The 20,633-nt window shown below is 39.1% G+C and overlaps 1 protein-coding gene across 1 annotated transcript in view; it reads right to left on the bottom strand.

The window, feature by feature from the left end:
- Positions 1-1,614: 1,614 nt before the first annotated feature.
- zcchc2 (zinc finger, CCHC domain containing 2) overlaps positions 1,615-20,633 on the bottom strand; it is a 29,224-nt gene continuing 10,205 nt past the window's right edge. Inside the window, exons 5-14 of the mRNA XM_041813893.1 lie at positions 20,243-20,343; positions 17,712-17,815; positions 15,981-16,043; positions 14,046-14,106; positions 13,220-13,313; positions 11,177-11,244; positions 11,010-11,086; positions 9,930-10,046; positions 8,201-9,832; positions 1,615-3,052 (exon numbers count right to left, since the gene is read on the bottom strand). Of these exons, the coding sequence (XP_041669827.1) occupies positions 2,991-3,052; positions 8,201-9,832; positions 9,930-10,046; positions 11,010-11,086; positions 11,177-11,244; positions 13,220-13,313; positions 14,046-14,106; positions 15,981-16,043; positions 17,712-17,815; positions 20,243-20,343 (2,379 nt within the window). The 3' untranslated portion in view covers positions 1,615-2,990. The remainder of the gene's footprint in view (positions 3,053-8,200; positions 9,833-9,929; positions 10,047-11,009; positions 11,087-11,176; positions 11,245-13,219; positions 13,314-14,045; positions 14,107-15,980; positions 16,044-17,711; positions 17,816-20,242; positions 20,344-20,633) is intronic.

Genomic DNA, 20,633 nt, shown 5'->3' with positions numbered 1-20,633 from the left:
GTTGGCAGAATTTAATTCAAGATAATTAGCTCTCATATTTGCAAATAGCTGCTAGTAAACTGTAGCAGGTTAAATTTAGCCTGATAGCTAACTCATCATATGATTAAGCCAAAAATAAAAGCTGGAATCACTACCTCTTATTTTTGGCTTATTTATTTACCGCAACAGTCAAGAGTCAGTTCATAATAATGGTTGCCAACTCGGAGGCTACTAGTTTAGCTTGTTAGCTTACCAGGGGAATGTGATTTACTGAAAGGTGAGAAAGGGGACAACACTCACAAGAAAACAATATAAAGTTAGTCAATGAAATAAAAAAACTTAATGGAAAATATGAAATATAATTTGTATGTCAGTTAGTAAAAACCTTTTTATTTATTACTGTACTGCTTTTATTTGGCATTAGTGTTTGCAAAGTATTCAGACCCAGATAAAGGTTTAGCAGATCTCATGAGTAAAATAGGCTTGGGGAAAACGGTCCTTTTATTTCTCTGTACAAATGTCTTTAAGACTCAGTCATGGACATTCAGCTTACTTTGTCCACACCAACTGATAAATCATGCCAATACCTGATAAACTGAACAACATAAAACATGAGTTTCTTGCGCTTCAACCCCTCCACACGTGGAGGAAGTTGCTCTGGGAGCAGCAGGACCATAGACATCTAAAGCAGTGGTTCTCAACTGGTTAGGCATCAGGACCCACCATCCCCTCCTTATGAGAAATCAGAAACCAAAAAAGAAAAAACTTTCAACCATCCAAATGTATTCAATGAAAAATTTCAGGGTTTGGAAATATGATGGGAGAAAACATGAAAAAACAAGGAGAACATCCAAAAATGTGTTTGAAAAATAAATCATGGCAAAAGCCCTGGAAGGACACACATGCATACCTTTTGTTATACTCCATTTCCCTAACAGAGCATGGACATTCTGGTAATTTCTCCAGGAGTTATCTTGCTATTTTGGAAAAGCTAGCTTTGTTATCCTGAGAAAAGGATATAAACATATTGAAATCTTGAGAAAATGACCAAAATTTGCTTTTTATAATAGAAAAATCCAATATATGGATGTATGCCCACCTAGGGCTTCCATACATCAAAAACTTTTCCCCTGATTTTTTTTCCCAGGCACACCTTCAGGACCCACTGGAAACAGCTATGTGACCCACTTTTGGGTCCCAACCCACCTGTTGAAAACCACTGATCTAAAGGACGATCAAATTAACTGCTGACTTGGGCAATTCAACTAACTGATAAATTGATCCACAGTGTTGAAATTTCTAAGCCTCACAGTAAAACATCAAAATGAATTATGATTGACTGAATCACCAAATGCATTCAGCATCACCCAAGTGGTATTCCGTCTATCTCTCAGCTTCAAACGAATATGCTGCTGATAAGTTGACAACACTTGACATTTGTCAAACCTTAAAATGATCACACAGATTCTGCTGCTACAGCCTCACTTGTTCAGGTACGGGCGACAACATATGCAAAGTGGAAAAAAGTTCAATAGTCTTGCTTTAATTACAGTAATGTCCTCTCAGATCAAACCAACCATCTATCTTGCTACATCCATTAGAAATACCAATAGAAAAAAATGCATCCAGGGTGAATGAAATCAAAATAGCTTTACTGTTGTTGAAAGTTTACTTGTATATAAATACACACTTAAATATTATTTCTCACTTCTTAATATTCATAGTTCTTCAGTTGACATAAACAGTGTTAACTCTCATGCTCCTGACAATCACCACTGCAGACTCCATTTTGAAACAGACATTTCAAGAGACAGATGCAAGGAAGTACTGAACGATTATCGCAACACAAAATAACCCCCAAATCCACTAAAAAAGTTGCAAATATGAACAGGCTGTGTGATGTGTGACACAAACTTAAGATGAAATTTCAGGCTAACAAGAGTGAGTTTTTGGAGGAGGAAAAATGACATCCGACTTATAAAAAACATGGTTAGACAGTTTCAGCTCTTTTAAAGCAAACTGAAGCCTAATAAGACCTCGTGATGAGGAAAATTGGAGCCTTTACACTGAAGGTCAGCTGTAGTACAGCATCTAAATCATGAAATATCAACATCAGACAGGTTTCATTATGTTGCTCTTTCATTACGTTGCTCTGGAAATAAGTGAAAACCTTTGAGTAGACTTAAGTTTGGCTAATTTGATTTCCTTGTATTTTATTCCTATGGTTACAACTACCTCTAAATCATTGGCTATAAAAAGCCGTTTCACTCCTGAAATCTTAAAAGGATACCAAAACACTGAAATGACAGCTCATTTCTTGTAGTTAAAATAAAATCCTAACATTGGTATTCCTGTTTTTTTTAAGTTCACATGTTCCTGCCTCGCTTTAGTGCAAGTCAAACTTAAAAATAAAAAATACAAAGCAGCAATTACCTTCCATCTAAACATTAAGTGGCAAAAATGCATGAAGGTGTACATTCAAAACCTTACAGCAAAATTAAAAACAACAAACCTAAAATCCACTTTCCTTACATTACTTTTTTGATTCTTGTTTAAATCTTTGAAACTGCTGTACAATTCTGACGGACGATAAAATCCTAGATGAACAGTAATAATTAAGAAAAAGGCATAAATACGCTGTTTTAGAAACGTCAATAAGAACCTTTTTCAGTCTCCATTTGTAAAAACAAATCTCTGAACTTCCTAATAATTAAGTAATAAGTTAGTCATTTCCCACCCTCAGTGCAAAAATATCAAAAACAAACTGAAAGGGAAGGGACCAGGAGTCACGTGGACTGTTGTGCACAAGACACTGAATCCTCTCCATGGGAAAAAGATTTTCTCAGGCACAAGTACTTAGGCTTTGTCCACTGAGCCCTTGGCAGGTCACTCTCTTTTTTAGTTTTTTTTCCTTCCCCTGAAAAGCACATATACAGAGGAAGAAGAACAGGGGACTGTCTGTGGAAATGAGACCAGAGGAACTTCTCTTCAGCCTTTCTGCTTCAGCTTCTTCATTCAGCATTGTCAAGTGCTTCTGAAATGTGGGAGGCTGCATACTTCAACCGGAAGACACCTGTGGAGCAAAGACCAACACACATACACACATACAGAGATACATCCAAACACACAGAGATACAACAATCAGTGGGCAGTTGGAGAAATAATATGGGCATTACTTTGTGTAACTGAAGGCATCAGGTGTTCTAAGGCTGGAGATATACTTGTTGTTAACTACACAGCTGCAGATACATCATGGCTGCCAAGGCCCTAGCGTTGGTTTGACATGAACTTCTTCAAAAATCAACATAAAATGGACAAGAGATAAAGTATATACGTGTGGTCGAAGCAGTGTGGAGGCCAAGGAAGTGTGACAGTCACAGAAGCAGGGACGGCAATGAATAAAAGATAATTAATAAATCAGGTTCACTATTCTCCGCATTCTTTGCACAGAGAAAAACCTAGACCTAAACCCTAAACCTGAAAATAATGAAAATAAGGACCGTTTTACAGTTCCAAAAGTAAAAGTGTGAACTTTCAGCCCAGTCAGTGCCTCTTTGTATTAGGTTAGCTTTACATTAAATACAATATGAGGAGGATATTTTGACTTGATGATAAAAAAGAAGTAAACCAAGGGGCATTTGCAAGGATTCCTCTTCTCATATACAAACGCTGTTGGCTCCATTTAACATGGTCATAAACTTAACCACTACACCCAGAGAATTATGTCCATGTTGGAGAAGCAGTGCTGCCGAGGTGACCCCCAATCATCAGTCTGAGCTGATCTGGTGTTACTATTGATTACTGATGTTCCTTTTGAGCTCAGAATTATCAGTAACACTTTATTTTAAAGAGCCCTAATCACCTTGAAGGCAATTTTATAGTTAAATAATCGTATAATAAAAAGTTTAACTAACTAGTCATTTCTCAGGAATAAGGTGGAAATTACCTAGAAATAAGTTGCCATTTTACGCAGAAACATGGTAATATTAAGCGAGTAGTTACGTAGTAAAAATGAAGTAATTATTAAGTAATTCCTGATAAATATTGTGGTAATGCTCCAGTAATTAGTCAGTATTTCACTATGCAATTTCTTAGAAATAAGTTGATAGTTTTTCTATATAATTTCCTTGATAATTCCCAGGTAATTTCTTTATTTTGGTCCACTAAATTAAGATGAGTTCTACCCGAATAATTTTCAAGTAACTTTATGGTAATTTCTGAATGCCTTCGCTCTTCCTTTTTTAAAAATGTCCTTCGTAAGTCACAAGTAGTTAGAAGATAGTGTCTACATATCAGCCCAGTAAATTAAAGTAAGTCCTTCCTCCTTAGTTTCCAAGTAACTTCTATGCAATTAAAAGAAAAACGCCCTTGTGTCATAATGCAACCTAATTACCAAAGAAACGCCACGATATAATAAGGAATTGCTCAATCATTACTATGTGAATACTTTATACCATATTTCTGTTTCTGAGGTAAAATGCCACATTGTTACTAGGTTATTCCCACCTTATTCTTTAGAAATTACTGGATAATTATAATTACTGCTATAATGGTCAAGTATGTCCCACATATCATGTAGTCATACACAGCCCTACCATTTCGTGTTCCCTGCGGTGTCTTACAGTTGCACATGTTGCATACGGGCAACTATATTTACAAGGTCGCTCATAATGCAGCCAGACGCATAAGCACACGCAAGGTGAAGCAGCAAGTATATCTCCGGCCTAAAAGGCTTCTACTGTATCTCTTCTACAAGTTGGTACATTTTCTTAAGCTTTTAACAAAGGCTGACAGTTTTACTACAGTTCTTGGCAGTCATCAGTTTCCTCTTTTTTCTGAAGAAATATAAAATTCACAAACTTTCAGCAAAGTATGCAATTTAAAGTCAAATAAAATCTAACAAGATTAACATTTTTTTCTGTGCGTTGCCGTCTAAACATCAGTATGCGGCCTCAAAAATGACAGAACTGTACATGCAGCAGCACTAAGCTAGAAAAGGGGCTTCTGCCATGCCACTAAGGGAGCAGTGTTATGTCATTCAGTTTGTGGCTTGTATCACAGCTGATAGTTTTAACCTTTTATTCTGTTGGGCAAATTAAAAAATTCAGGCTGCAACCTAAACACTGGGGCAACTTGTATTCCTGTTTTTATGGTATATAAAAATTACTGTCATCACAGAGACACAAAATAAATGGAAAAACTTTCAATACACATGTACATGTGCATTAATCTAAATATGCAAAATAGAGGTGAACGGTGGGTTAAAAGGTGATCAATATTTGGCATTTTTTTCTCTCTCCCAAATGATGAACCATCAACTAAGACATAAGCCATAATTTTGATGGGATATGTCAAAACTCACAGCCACATGGCACTGCTCCCCCTACTGGCATGCTAAAAGCTATTGTATGATCTCAGTACATGAGCAAAATCAAGGGCTGCTCTCTCAACAATCTCACTAAATCCAAGCTTATATATGCTTCAGTCAGCTGTTGTTTGGACAGTGACAAAAATGTTAGCATTTTGCTTCTATTACCACCACAATGGATCTGAAATAAAACCACCAAGCAGTGTCATTTAAGGGGTTTGACAAAAATAAGGCATTTACTCTTTAGAAATTACAGCCTTTTTACTCAGAGCGCTCTAAGCAAAATTTAAGGCAGAAAGATCCAGAGTCAATGCCAATGTTAATGGGATACTTAAAAATTTTGGCAAATTCGCCCATTGCCATAATCCCTATAGTCTTACTAATAGGTTCGTTACCTTTAGTTGTCGGTGCAAGCTATTTTTAGATCAGCGCTGCTGAGTTAGGAGCTGCTCTGCCAACGCAATGCTTATGGTATCCCTGCTTTCCCTCATCAAACTTATCAAATACACAACCAACAACTCCAAAATGCTCTTGTGGACAATTTGTGACCTGCACATTCACCACGCTATGAAATACTCATGGAACATTACGAGACAGAGATATTTAAAAGGTAAATGCAAAGTCGGAACTACACTCCACCCAGTGGTTTACTTAAGAAATAGTTCAGAGTATTTGCTGCATGTGTCGTAATGTTACATAATTATATGTTATTTTTCATAGCGTGGTGAATGTGCAGGTCACAACTTGTCCACGAGAGCGTTTTGGAGTTGTTGGTTGTGTATTTAATGAGTTTGATGAGGGAAAGCTGGGGTACCATAAGCACTGCGTTGGCAGAGCAGCTCCTAACTCAGCAGAGGCGATCTAAAAATAATTTGCACCAACAACTAAAGGTAACGAACCTATTAGTAAGACTATAGGGATTATGGCAATGGGCGAATTTGCCAAAATTTTTAAGTATCCCACTAATGATAAATACCATATTTTCGTGAAACCACTTAAATTAAAGCTAAAAGTCGACATTTCAGTCACATTATGCATGTTTAGATGCACATTCACTATGGTGGTAAATAGAAGCAAAATGATACAAATTGTGTCACTGTCTAATTATTGCAGACCTGAATGTATTTGTGCATGAAAACATACACATGGAGACCTTTTTACAACATCTATCAGCAGCACAAGTGTAGGAATACACTTGGTAAGCCAGGTTAAAAGCTGTCCTAAAAAGACCAAAATACTCAGACATGCTTGCGAATTGCTATGGGAAGAGCATTTCTGACAAAACTTGTTTGTAAACTCCAACTGGTTATCAACAGTAGACAAGCCCGTTTCTGTGCTTTAAGTGCACCACAATGAGGCAAAGAAGAAATTGCAGTTATGACTTAGAAGCTCTACAAAATTTGTGCTTTAAATTAGGGATGCACAATATTATCTGCACTGTATCAGTCTTACAGTTGTCACAGTACCAGATTTTGAACTCAACACTAGTTAAATTCAAACGATGTCGATGCTTGTTTTGATACCACATCAACAATCTCCTGGACACTTAAATCTGGTGAATTGAGTAGTTTTCAAATTTCCAACATACATACAAGACATTTGTTTATATTGTTTATAATAATGAAAGGCAAAATAAATACAACTTTCCAAAAAAATAATTTAAAAACAAGTATTTCCTTCACTTTATCATGAATAAATCAGAAGAAGTGTGCCCTGTGATTCTGCAATTTCTATTTTTTCACACTTAGGACATTTTACCGGTGTCTGTCTGAGCAGGGCCGTGACGCCGTCATTCTGTAAGTCAGGATGTAAAGGAAAACTTGACTTTCTGTCTATCACAGACTTAACACATGCTTCTTTAAGAGAGAATAAAGAATCGCATTTGCCAACCAGTGAGCGAGAATAGAGGCGGTGACACAAGGTGGAGCGGTGAGACGAAGGCAGCAAGTAGAAAGTCTTCAGCATTAATCAAACTAAATCCTGTGTCTTCCTTTATGTGTGTGTGGAGGAGCTGATGTGTTTCTACTTTATTAGAGTGTAAAAAAATCAGGAGAAAAAATCTTTTCTCTCAATATCACTGCTCTGTTTTAGCAGTAGGATGGCACTTGCTCAGGCATTGCAGTGCCCAGTCCCTCTCTTTCTCTGCTCAAGGCAGTTTTTGGTTAAAATATGGATGTACATTGTTTTTTTCCTTTATTAGTGAGGGCAGTCAAAGAGAGACAGAAAACATAAAGTGAGAGTGTGGGGAAGACATGCACCAAACTGCGCTGAGATCATTTAAATCATGTGGTATCAAAAAAAGTATCACAGTATTAAAAGTTCTGACTATTAAAGTCAGTATCGACGGATAGCAGCTTAGAAAATTACATATCAGTACCTATGGAAATTTCTGTCAATATTTACAGCCAATATATCAGCCTGTACAGTCAAAATGTACAGTAGCATAGTTTTTTTTTTTTACCTTATGAGACATTAAGTTTACTGAGTTGTAAGCAGACCTTAAATGTTATTCTTTTTTCCCCCTCATTCCTTAAACTTTAAAATATAGTATAAGGACAGAAGTTTATCAAATGTTTGTCTTGTGCCCTCTTAATAGGATTAACAGGGAAATTATAGTATGATGGACACTTGTTCTTCTTTACAGAGATAAAAGGTGTAAATACTGGTGTCATATGAGCTTTAACAAGTTTGGAAATTTTGGCATTTGTGATATCAGCTTAGCCCCAATATCGTGCATCTCTACTTTAAATGAACTGTTCTTATACAAGTGGAAAGCCTGAACAATTAAGGACAATCTGGTGAAGAAGGGCTAAGGGGTCTTGTGTTTTTTCCTGCTCCGTGTAGCTGCACTACCTTGCTGCGTAGAGTCTATGGAGGGCTGGTTGCAGTCCTGAGCGTAGTGGCCACTCACACCACAGTTATAACAGGACACATGACCGTTCTTCTTATTGACTCCGCCTCCTCCTAGTGCAGCTGCAGCAGCAGGCAGCATTCCCAGAGGGTTTGGGTACACGTGCTGGTATACACGCTGGCAGAATGATGCGGGCGCCATCTGCTGCTGCAGGTTGTAGTTTGCAGCCACTGCTGCGGCCTGGGTGCCCAGCATGTGTGATGGCACTTCAGCATGGCTGTGAGTGTGGGTGTGGAGGGGGCCGTAGGGTGAAGGGTGGGTGGGAGGGGGAGCGGTGGGGAAGAAGGTCGGAAGGGTGGCGGCACCGTTTGCCTGATGAGGAGGCTGGGCCTGGGGGAGGTAACTGTTACTGCACAGGCTTGTCAGCTGGAAGAGGTGTGGTGGGACGCTGAACACCTGCCGCTGAACGCCTGCCATCTGGTGGGCGGGGAAGAACACGCCTGGTGCCTGGCAGCCAGAGGCAATGCTCACGGTGTTGCTGTTGCTGCCGCTGCCTCGATTGCCGCAGTTGTTGTGGCAGCCGCAGGTCCCACAGCTGATTGGTTGTAGCTGCTGTTGTTGTGGCTGTTGCTGTGTTGGCTGCTGGGAGGGCATTTGTTGCTGCTGGGTTTGCTGAGGGGTGATTGGGTTACCAGGGATGACGGGGGCACTTCCACAGGAAGCGCTGCTGTTGCTATACGACGTACTGTCGCTGTGTGCTGTGCTGTGAGTAAGAGCTGGGCTGGGGCTGGGGGCAGGTCCAGGAGTGTGGGTGGGCACAGCTGGAGGAACAGCTGCCTGTACATGTCCAGGAGATGGCACTGCTCCAGTCGCTCCTGTCGCAGGCATGACGGAGGTGGGCACAGGGGGCAGGGAGTAGGGAGAAGGCATGCCTGACGGTAACGTTAAACCAGGATGTTTGGCATGAGAAGTCTCCACATGTGGCAGAGAGGGAGCCAGGCCTGAGCTGGCACCGGCCGGATCTTGGCAGGGCAGAGACTGCTGCGGAAGGGAAGAGAAGGAGGTGGGGCCAGGAGACAAGACACTGATGGCCCTAACAGGAGCCTGGTGAGGAGCCTGTGGGGCAGGAGGAGTAGGTCCACTTCCTGAAGCTCCATCGCTGATACCTTGGCTGTGAGGCAAGGCAGTTTTGAACCTCTGAACCACAGGCTGCACAGCAGGACTTCCTGTGGGATGGAGGCCCATAGGTGGGATCCCAAATGTTGGGAGCATGTCCCTCTTCTCTGGGTCTCCAACAAGTCCAGGAACAGCTGGAGGCACTAGGGGCAGCTGCATCATCAGGGCCCCAGATGAGGGCTTCACGTCGGGGATGATGCTTTGGTTGGGAGGAGGGACCAGAGGAAGAGTGGAGTCCACAGTTCCGTTAGGGAGCACATAGGGCAGAGGATGCATGAACGACAGAGGGAAGTCTGTGCTGGTCCCTGGGCAGAGAGGCTCCATCTGGGCATGGTGGGTGTTGGAAGACAAAGGTTGGACAGAGGAGACTTCTCCTACCACAGCTGGATCTGTCTGGTTGCTGAAGAACATGTCAGGACCAGGGCCTTTGCTGGAGTCATCAGAATGGCTGTCTGTGTCTACAGAAACAAAAGGATAACAGACAGGGTCAGTCCAGGACTCAGCAGCATGGTTGTGGTGGAGGACAGACTTCATTCTTAGGGGGAGTCTGTTTACCTTTGTTGTTGTCATCCTCACTGTCCATGCTCTCTGGTCCTCTGTGCTGAGGGCTAGATGGAGAGCTGTAGCTTTCTGATGATGTTTCACCAAACGTATCTGGACCTGAACCTCCATCTGAAACATCACACAACATGGAAAGTATGTTAGTAAAAACCTCTATGGCTGCAAAGAAAGTAAAACATCTTTATGGTTCATCTATGATGTAAGGCATTTTATAAGACAAAACAACTTATGAAGCAAAGGTAAAACAAGTCACCATACAAGCTCAAGTCCGTTTCTCCGTTTTACTTTATTCTATAGACTTATTTGATTATCATAAAGGCCCATCAGTATAACTTGTCTCACTTCAATCTGGTGGTTAGATCTTATCAGGGAATTTTGGATTGTTATGATCGGTGAACAAGGTTTGTTGTGTGTATTTCTAAGATTTCATGCACCCAGCAGTTGATCCTGAAGGCCGAGTATTATTTTTAAGTGTTTGTCAGATGATTCAGAAGCAGATGACTAGAGGTGTAAGGCTCAGAAACGATTTTTTGGCAACTATTTTAGATTCAGTATTGGTCTCTGGACAAAACTGAGCATATGTTTGAGTTACATTTAAAGATTTTCACCCATTAAAGTTTTAGTCATTCATGTTTGAGGAAACTAAAAAAAAAACATTTCAATCCACTTTCAGTCAATAAAAAGTCCTTACTTTTATTAGTATTGTTTTTTAAGCTTTATGCCTTTGTGAACAAGGCAGCTTAAGGGAAAACAGGGAAAGACATGCAACAAATATTGCCAGGACCAAGAATTGATCCTGCAGCCAGTGTGTTGCAGACTGCAGCCCCAGCATATGAGCACCTGCTCTACCATCTAAGATAAACCAGCACATTTATTTTTTTCAGGTTTTTTATGATCAAAGACATATTTTTTATCTAGTTAGTATATTTTCTTCATCATGGAAAATATGCAGTGAACACTGTCAGTAATATTCTTCATTCACATAATTACCATTGGTTACACTGAGCTCTATCACTGTAACTCTGATTACAAAAAGCAGTTTCATGGAGTTATTTTTTCCTCTCTTTTACTCACCTTTCCTCTGAGATGACAGAGGGGAAACCAGCCTTCCATTAGCTACAAAAGTAGCACCCTTCCCTTTTCCCTTGTCCCTGAAAAAGACCGATAGAGGCTGTTAGTTTCCCCCTCTGGGCTGAAAACTGCAAAGTTACCACAACATCAATATAAACTGGTTAACCCACCTGTCTGAAGGCAGGCCTCTGCTTTTTGATTTAGTGGCTTGGTGGCTCCTCTTCTCTGCATCCTGGTGCTGCAAGGAGGACAAGAAATCAGATATGTGGCATGTGATCTTTCTGATTTTAAGATTCCACATTAAAATGTAGAGTCTGTTCAATACTCTGCCATGTTTGATTGAGGAGTGAGGGGGTGAAAAAACACTTCAAGTAGTCAGATGACTTGAAAGGCTCTATAAAAATCTTTTTACCATATAAATGCTGTAAGCAGAGTTTCTAAATATTTTCATAATGGAAGGAGAGACCTAAAATACTGTTTGCCTGTGTATTAGAAGTCAAAGTGCACTGAAAATCCTCTACTTCAAAATTACCTGCCTATTTGTCAACAAGGCCTAAAATGGAGGGACACATGCAAGGAAAAGACACCAGAGACAGATGCATGGACACAACTTAAGAGACTTAGGAAGCACATAGCACAAACAAATGGTCATAGCAGTACTTTGTCTCACATCGTGTCCTAATTGAGCAAGCGGCAGGGACAAAAGCAGCTTGATTACACTGGTTCATTCTGTAATGTCCTGACAGCATGCTATGCATTCCCCAGTTGCCCTGTTCCTATTTTCTTCTCTATCACCTCAATGGGATGAGCAAAGAACAAGGAAACAGGTAGATAAGCCATAATGAGTGTTGGGCTGAATATTTCCTTGCTTTTCCTCCAGCTTCCTTGCTCTTTAAAGCTTGTTAGCTTGTTTTCTAGAGTGGAGATAGCATTAATAATATCCAAATCTGCATTTGAACTGTATTGTGTTCTGAGTTGAGTTGGATCTTGTGTTAACACAGAGAGAAATCTATTCAGCTCAAAGCTGTCAAATGCTCGTCAATGCAAAGCAACACACATCCCTGGACACAACACACCCAGGTATACTACCAGCTGATACACACAACTCCTATAATCCTTTTGTCCAAATATGGTCACTTCTGGCTCCAAAACAAATAGATGTAGTCAAAATACAAAACCCCGGCTTCAAGGTACAAAACAACAAGTGATGTCATGGTGGTCCGGCCCACTACATGTATGCTTTCTGTGATTCAAATGTTCCATGACTATATTCACCAATCAACTCCTCTTTATTAATATCTGATGAACAAAATGGCATTAAAAATTATGAGTAAAAATGTAATTAGTTGATAGAATTTCTAAGAAATAGTCACAATTCATCCAGCTAAAAAAATATATGGTAAATTAGTTGGCTTTAAGCATTCCCACTGAAGAACAAACAAAAGTCCAGTATGCTTATAATTAGTATTAGTTTCCTCTGCAGCAAGTATAGCAAACATTTTGAAAGAGTTTTATGGTTTTAAGAAAGAGCTTTATGTGAAATTGGCAGAGTGCTGTCTCTCTCTCTCACCCATACACAGTCTTGACCTAAATCAGAGAGATTAGCGGTGAGTACTCCCATTCACGTGGCAGTGTGTGACCCACACACATTCTGCTGTCTCATTCGTAAAAAGGAAAAAGCTATTTTAACTCAATCCTGCTGGCCTTCATGTAAAATGATTAACTAGTGTTTGTAGAACTGTCAGTAGCTGTGCTTCTGAGCTTTACAGTGGAGTTAATCATTAGACTTACACTGCTTACAGTGCTAACTATCTCTGCTGCTGTAACATGAGAGAAACAAGTTGACCTAATGAGGCCTTTGACCCCTCTGGCCCACCACCAATTAAGCGTTTTCTTTGTAATTGACATTTTTAATTACATATCTAATCATTAGTCCGACTTGTTGACATTAACCTTTTTACTATCTTTTTGTACAGAACTCAGAAAGCATGCTGACTTGTAATTTTGTGTACAAACTGACACCACCCTAGTTTAAGCAGATTTTTCACTCTTCTCCAAACATGTTAATAGTGTCAAATTAACATGGAAGTGTACATGTTTTATCAAGAAAATTAATCATATATTTTTACCGGCATATATCATTGCCACCCTTAAAAAAGAAACCAGCAGACTAAGTTAAGAGTTAAAGCAATCTAAAGGTGTTTGATCTTCACCTGTTCAGCCTTCCTCCTCTCTGCTGAACCATTGAGCTCTGCAGTGTGACCCCCTCTCCAGCCATCGCTCTGCTGGCCCTTGGCACTGGAAAGACTGGTAGAGATAAAAGAGGACAAGAGCGATCTTTAAAAGTGTGTATCAGATCTTAAAAATGTGCATCAGACCCATGAAAAATGTGATCAACATATTTCACTGCCTTCACACGACTAGACTGACTTTTAACACTGGAACTAAACCGATTTTATGCCTTCATCTACAGATGAATGCAGGGAAAAAACACAGTGGTGGTATCTCACTGTAACATTTGCATGTTTGAATGAAAGATGACCAAAGAAGTGAACATTTTCTCCTTTAAATGCAACTGTTTTTGTGATTTCATTACTGACAAAGATGTAAAGAAGATCCAGAATAATATGTGATCTTCAGCTGCTTTTAACTATGGAAGTGCAAGGTACACAGGTTTTGACTTCATCAGGAGCACAGTGTAAGACCGGACACTACACTAAGAGTCACAGACATACAGTGCTGTGTAGAACTTTTAGGCATGTTTGGGCCAAAACTGAGGCTGAAGTAAGGCATGTAATGGCGAGTACTGCCACTGCAGTTTCAGTGGCCGCTCAAGTTGGAAGCACCCACAAATCAACTGGAGGATTCCTCTGCACAACTCTAAATTACAAGAAGAATTACGGTTGATATTAAAAATGTCTAATACTTTATAACGCTCTGTATTCTTCCTTTTCCCTGTTTTTTGGCTTGAAAGAGTGTCCTACTTTCATCTGTTGGATGACATGTATTTACATACAAGACTGCAGACTTTCTACTCACCCTTGACATGGACTTTTGGTCCCGTGCTTTTTCTTGTGCCCCTGAACATAAGACTCCAAATCTGAGAGAAAAAACAGAAAAATTGTTTAAAAACTAAGCCAGTAAGATCAAAACAGTGTCAACATTAACAAATACAATAGGTTATAACTGAATGTTGGTGATGAGCTTTTCAAAAATGTCCTCTCAAGTGTTCCAGTTATTTCTTATGTTGAAAGAGAAAATGATAGGAGACAAAAGTCAAATATGACTTCAAACAGTGGCTGCCATCTCTTATCTATCTGTAGCTGCTTGAGTCTTTTTATCAGACACTAAAAAAGAGATACCCCAACTGGTTGGGAACTGATCACTAACAGCCAATTACTGCCACTGTGCAAAAAACATTAATTTGCACAATCTGCACAGGAGATACATAAAGGCATAATGAGGAAGTTTTCTGCCAGACAATTTCTTTGGATTAAGAGAGCAGCTGCTAAAATGCCATTACAAACCACCAATCATGGGGAGGGAGCTGGTAGGCCCCTTTTGGAGGTGTGAACATGACCTTGGCAAAGTATATAGAGTTTCTGACTGACCACTTTCTTCCATGGTACAAAAAGAGAATCGTGCCTTCTATAGCAAAATTTTCTTCAAGCATGACAATGCTCCATCTCATGCCGCAAAGAATACCTCTGTGCCATTGGCTGCTATGGGCATAAAAGGAGAGAAACTCATGGTGTGGCCCCCATCCTCCCCTGACCTCAATCCTACTGAGAACCTTTGGAGCATCCTCAAGCTAAAGATCTATGAGGGTGGGAGGCAGTTCACATCAAAACAGCAGCTCTGGGAGGATATTCTGACATCCTGCAAAAAAAATTCTAGCAGAAACTCTCCAAAAACTCACAAGTCCAATGGATGCAAGAAAAGTGAAGGTTATATCAAAGAAGGGGTCCTATGTTAACATGTAACTTGGCCTGTTAAGATGTTTTTTGATTGAAATAGCTTTTGATTTCAGTAAATATGACCTCCTAATGCTGCAAATTCAACAAATGACCATTTTCAGTTCTTTACAACTTAAAAAATGTTTTGAAACTCTGTTGTGCATAATAATCTGGAACAGTGCATTTTGAGTTTTTTATTTTTGTTAAAAAAAAAAAGTTATCATTGGTAGGTTTGTTCAATAAAATTTGAATTAAGATATAACGATTGATGAATTGAAAATTATACTAACTGTCATTTGCGTCGTCTATTTAGGAAATTCAGAGAAAAATATCATTTGTATTACAATTTGGAACACGGTGTGCTCTATTCAGTCTGTTGAAAAGGCTTAAAAAATTTCAGCCTGATAGTTATTGTGTGAATTACTTCACTTAAATAAGCCCATGTGATGAATGAATCATCATATTGTTAGTAGGTTGAAATATATACAAGAAAAATATTCCCCACTAAACACAAATTTACTTAACATGTTTGACATATGATTCCTCTCTCGCTTTACTAAATACCCATTTAAGGAATTATAACATTTATCTCACTGCACACAACAGCTTTAATCCTTTAATATACAACTTAAAGTTAAACTAGTACGAAACTGATTATTATAACATCAATCCAACACTCACAAGATCTCCCGGCAATAAAAATTCTTACACAAGTATGCAGCAGGCCAAGGCTGAGGTTACTGCTGCCCCAGCTGAACCCAGGTCAGCACGTGATCGGGCAAATATAGCTGTGAAATATGAGGAATTGAAACAGCCTTTCCAGCCCACCTCCAAAAATAAATGGTAGTTTACTTTTCATGTATACTATGAAGCTCCAGCTATGACTGCAGGCCTGGTTAGTGGGTCGATCCTTCTTCCTCTGTCTGACCATCACGTTTCATTGACTCATCACCCTCTCTGCCACTCCGCAGAAAATAAATAATGTTGAAAATGAGTGGCACTTATTTCACCCTCTCACCTTCCTCTTGACTGGAGGCATCAGAACAGTCTCCTTGGTAGGCTTTACCAAGCTGCCAGTTGCCTATAAAGAAGGGCATTTTTGTTAGTGACAGCATTACAAAATTTGAACATGGCTCACTGAAGGGTGTAAGATTTATGACTCTGAAGGTGTCAGGACCAGTCGCCATTTTCGGCCTCATTCAGTAACCTCTACAGTTGTGCCCTGCATGCTTCCACACAGAGTAATTCTAAGTATGTGTGTGGAGGGATGGATGAGTACTAAGTAAGCATTTTAATTTATTAAGAAAATCCCTGTTACTCTGGAATAAATGTAAGCATCTAAGTGCTTGTTTGATATTAAAGTTAAGAAATTATGTAAATAAAGTTATTCTTTTAAACCCCTGGAAATTTGTGACAATCGGCATTTCTGCGGATTAGATTAAGAACTGACTTTGTTTTTGTTTATTCTTTACAGAAAAAAATCTAGATATTTACTGTGTATTGCTATTCAGTTAGAATACAGAGATTATTGTTTTGTGTGTATTCCTTAACTATAGCACAATTTGCACAGGATAAGTAAAGGTTATTTGCAGATGACGTCATGCAGCAGCAGAGAATTCCAGATGGGGGGCAAGAAGTGAGTTCTGCAAACCATAAAGGTCATGTTTTCAGCTGTTCAAGACTGTACCAAGCATTCAAAGAGTGGAAATAAAAACATTCTTAGTTCTTAAGCTACTTTTGTGTCACCAAGGTAGTGAAAAATTCAGGCAAAAAAAAGTTTGAAAAACCTCACAGATAAACGACAGCAGGAGGATTTTAAAAAAGCCAGTTGTTGATATGTACCAGTCAAAAACTAATGTGCGGAGTGCAGAGTAATATGCGCAGCATCAACTGCATGAAAATTCTTAAAATGACAGGAGAGGTTCATATTTAACGCGTGACTTCTCCCTCCCCCACAGATAAGATTACGTCACCTGCAGAACCTGATGTGCATGACATTGCATTGTTTGTATGAACAAATACATGTGTGTTTTCATTGCTGAAGCCATGCTGCACTGTCATACTTTCCTTCAGAAATATCAGTAAATTTCGGTACAACACAAATTTCACTTGTCCCCTGTGAATGCACTGCACCATACACTGATACCTGAGGGTAATTCACAAATTCTCAGCAGTCAACAGGTAATTCTAATCCTGTGTGACTAGTACTTTAGCCGATTTGAGCAAAATTAAGAACACAGAAATCTGTGAGAGATCAACAGTTAATAATAATCCCATGCAAGGTAAAACTTGAAATTTTCATGAGTTAAACTCCATGATAAGACTGTCTCAAGGAATTTATGTTATAAAGTAAATATTTACTATCTTAAAGTATCTGGTTTGTATTTGTACTCTGAGACAGAATGCAAATAAATCCCTGAAATGCACACAAAAACACATGTCAGCAACAGTAAACTCACAAAATACCAGCTATAAAACTCTACAAATTAAACACGTACAGGTTTATATGTTACTGCAAAACAATCAGAAACGAATCAAGGTTCAATAAATGTTTGATAACGTTAACAATTTAATGCTTTATAAAAAGAGGCCTAGAATAAAACAACACATCTTATCAAATGAGCCATTAATGAGCAGAAGACACACAGCTCATAAATGGCTCAAATATGACCAGTTTTAAATATTACCAACACATTACATTGACGTGAAAGAAAAATCTGATTACACCTTGTCTTAGTCAGACACTCACATCTAGAGCAGGTAGGTTTTGAAGAGTAAGTGGAGTCACAATTGAAGAAGCTGCAGACTTTCCTGGTCTGTCTGAAGACTGGAGGAGCCGACAGGAACCTTTCCCTAACGAAGCACAGAGGGGAGGAACATGGGGAAAACAGATGTCATGCTATTTATCTCAGAATAACTTTTACATAAGGACAACAGGTCAAATTCTGTGACATACAACATTTTCATATCCGTATAACACTGAAAGCCAAACATTTATCTTTCCTTTATCTCAGATATAATTATATTTCACAGTCAACAATGAGCCTTTCAATGTTTTTCTAAGCATTTACTGTGTGCCACAGGGCACACCAAAGTAATTCAACTTTCGTGAACATGCAAATAGGTGACTAATGAAACAAACTCTTGCAACAATTTATGGCCCTCGGTTTCAATGCCAATAAATACACATGATGTAGTTCAAACAATGAAGCTAAATGCTTTCCAGTGAAATCTAGAACAAAGAGAGGTGAGAGGAGACAAGTGAGCAGCAGTCTAACTGCATTGCAGCTGGACTGTGGGCAGAGCTTCTGCTGAAAAGATCGAGTTCAGGCAGTTCAGTTTCATTTTCCCAAAGTTTCACTTATGACAAAATGAAACTTAGGGACAATGTGTGTGTTTGTGTTTGTGAGGGCGTTTGTGTTGCTCTGCTGACACAATATATGGATACAGCAGAAAATAAAACAGATACCGTTTGGGGTTATTTCAAAAGACTATCATATAATCTTGGTGAAACAGAACATGTAAGAGCAAAGGTTTTTTTATACTGTGAGGCATACATGAAGGAGAGAGCCTGGAGCAAAACTAACTACACGAGGGGAAAAGGCTTTACAGGCATTTTGAAAATAACAGGAAATTAGCTGGATTTCCTGATTGGATTCACTCACCAAAACAACCAGCAGCTAAAGCTAGACCCCAGCAGAGCCGTGTCCAAGAGGGGTGGCCAGGAGTGGCATGGCCCCCTTAAAAATGTTTGTGGCCAACTGTTATTGGATTTTTTTCCCGTTAAAGGTACAGATTTATGCTACTTGGTTTGTGTTGTGAAAGAATGCAAGTGTCTTTCTTTCTACATAAATGTGGCAAATTTTCTTTTATTATTGCTTCAAATTGTAAATAAAAGCTTATCTCTTATTTTCCATTTGACAGTTACTGCGAAGGGGAATAAATCCTCCCAAAAATATCAGAGCAAACTCTTGAACATCACCCTTCTCAACTCATTATAGCTCAACTAAGCTCTACCCGTACATACCTTTTATAAGTTAAACATGCAGACCAATGTGCTTCACTAAGACACAGAAATTAATAGGAAAAGTAAAATTGAAGGCAATAAAAAATTAAAAGCAAGAAGATAAGTAAGCAAAAGCAATAAAATCAGAAAAAAGTCTGTCTGGTTTGCTATTAAAAACACTCTGAAAGCTTGCAAATTTCATCTTGAAAGGAAGTGAATTAAAAAGTTTTGGGGCGTTAATCGAGAAAGCTCTGTCCTCTGGGGTGCTTGTGTTGGTAACATTAGATATTTAAAAAGAAAGTATTTTGGGGCAGACAGCCTAGGGGTCAGGTTGCGCCCCATGTATGTGGGTGGTGTATGTTCAAGTCCAACCTGTGGCTCCTGTCACACTTGTCCCCCAAATCTCTTGTACCTGTTACCGATTCTGTCAATAAAGGCATATAAAGCCCAAATATATCTCACTCCTTGAAAAAACTCACTGTATCCATCCATCCTGATAGAGACCCCTAAACGGCACAGCTCATAGCGCTCATAGCACTGTACCAAGTTAGAGAGATAGAGAACAAAGAGAGAGAAAGGAGGGGGGCAAGCGAGCGACCAAGTGAGAAGGAAGCAGCAGACACTGCTCTGAATCATCAATAACCCATTTAAGTGACCTGGACAGATGTGTAAAAATGCCCAAAAATCAAACATGTTCCAAAAAAAGAAGACGGATGACATTTTCAGGAAGCAGTGTGTAAACATGCTTAGAACATGAGATTTTTCTTTTTTTTTAATGTGCTAAAATTTCAAAAGGACTCTGTGTGCAAAGGCCTTTACTCACAATTAGCTGTAATTAGAAATGGCAAATCGATGACATTCATCGTTATGGGTGCACAAAAACACTACCACTTAACAAACTGTTGCTCCTGTGGAGCCACCACAGTCAATTAAGTCCTTAAAGACACCCCTGGACCCCAGCAAATCAATGAAATAGGCATTTTGTCTCTACTGTTGACAGAGTCATTTCTGGTATTCATGTAGTGTTTTTTCTATTTCTGCTTTTTAATTTATTTGCCAATTCAAAAAATAAGTATATGTACATTTTTGTTATCCAAATAAATTGTGTTCACAACTCATCATAAATATTCCTTAAATCTCCTTTGATTTGGCTAATTTTGGATGTGCTTTTTAATTCTCAGAGGTGGAACAGAAATGCTAAGATGTTTTATGATAAATCTTCCGATTTCCTCAGTATCTGCTGAATAAGGTGCTCATATCAGGGTTTAATGTACCTGAGGTTCTTCTCCACCTCTCTGCTCTCTTTCTGGTCCCCTTGGTTCAGAAGCCACAAGATACTCTTCTCAAAAGACTCGGTACACGGATCTTTAGGAAGCTACAAAAAGAAAAAAGACATGTCAAAAATGAAAATAGGCAGGGCGCACTTAAAAACAAGCCTGGATAAATAAAGCCAAAATCATCCATCTTAAAAATGGAAAATGTCTAATCACCCCATAATCTCAGTTTGTGTATAATGTAAATTTTATTATAAATAAAATGTACATTACTACTAATGTGTTGCTTGATTATCTAAACAGAATGCTAAGCATATATACTTCTTCACTGCTTTAAAACATCTCTAATGCCTTGCAGACTTTCTTTAATTGCAGCTCTGTTTGACAATCA

The sequence above is a fragment of the Cheilinus undulatus genome, linkage group 19 (assembly GCF_018320785.1).
Source record: "Cheilinus undulatus linkage group 19, ASM1832078v1, whole genome shotgun sequence".
NCBI classification, from domain to species: Eukaryota; Metazoa; Chordata; class Actinopteri; order Labriformes; family Labridae; genus Cheilinus; species Cheilinus undulatus.
Note: the sequence above shows the minus strand (reverse complement) of the source record. Positions and strands in the feature narration are given on the sequence as shown.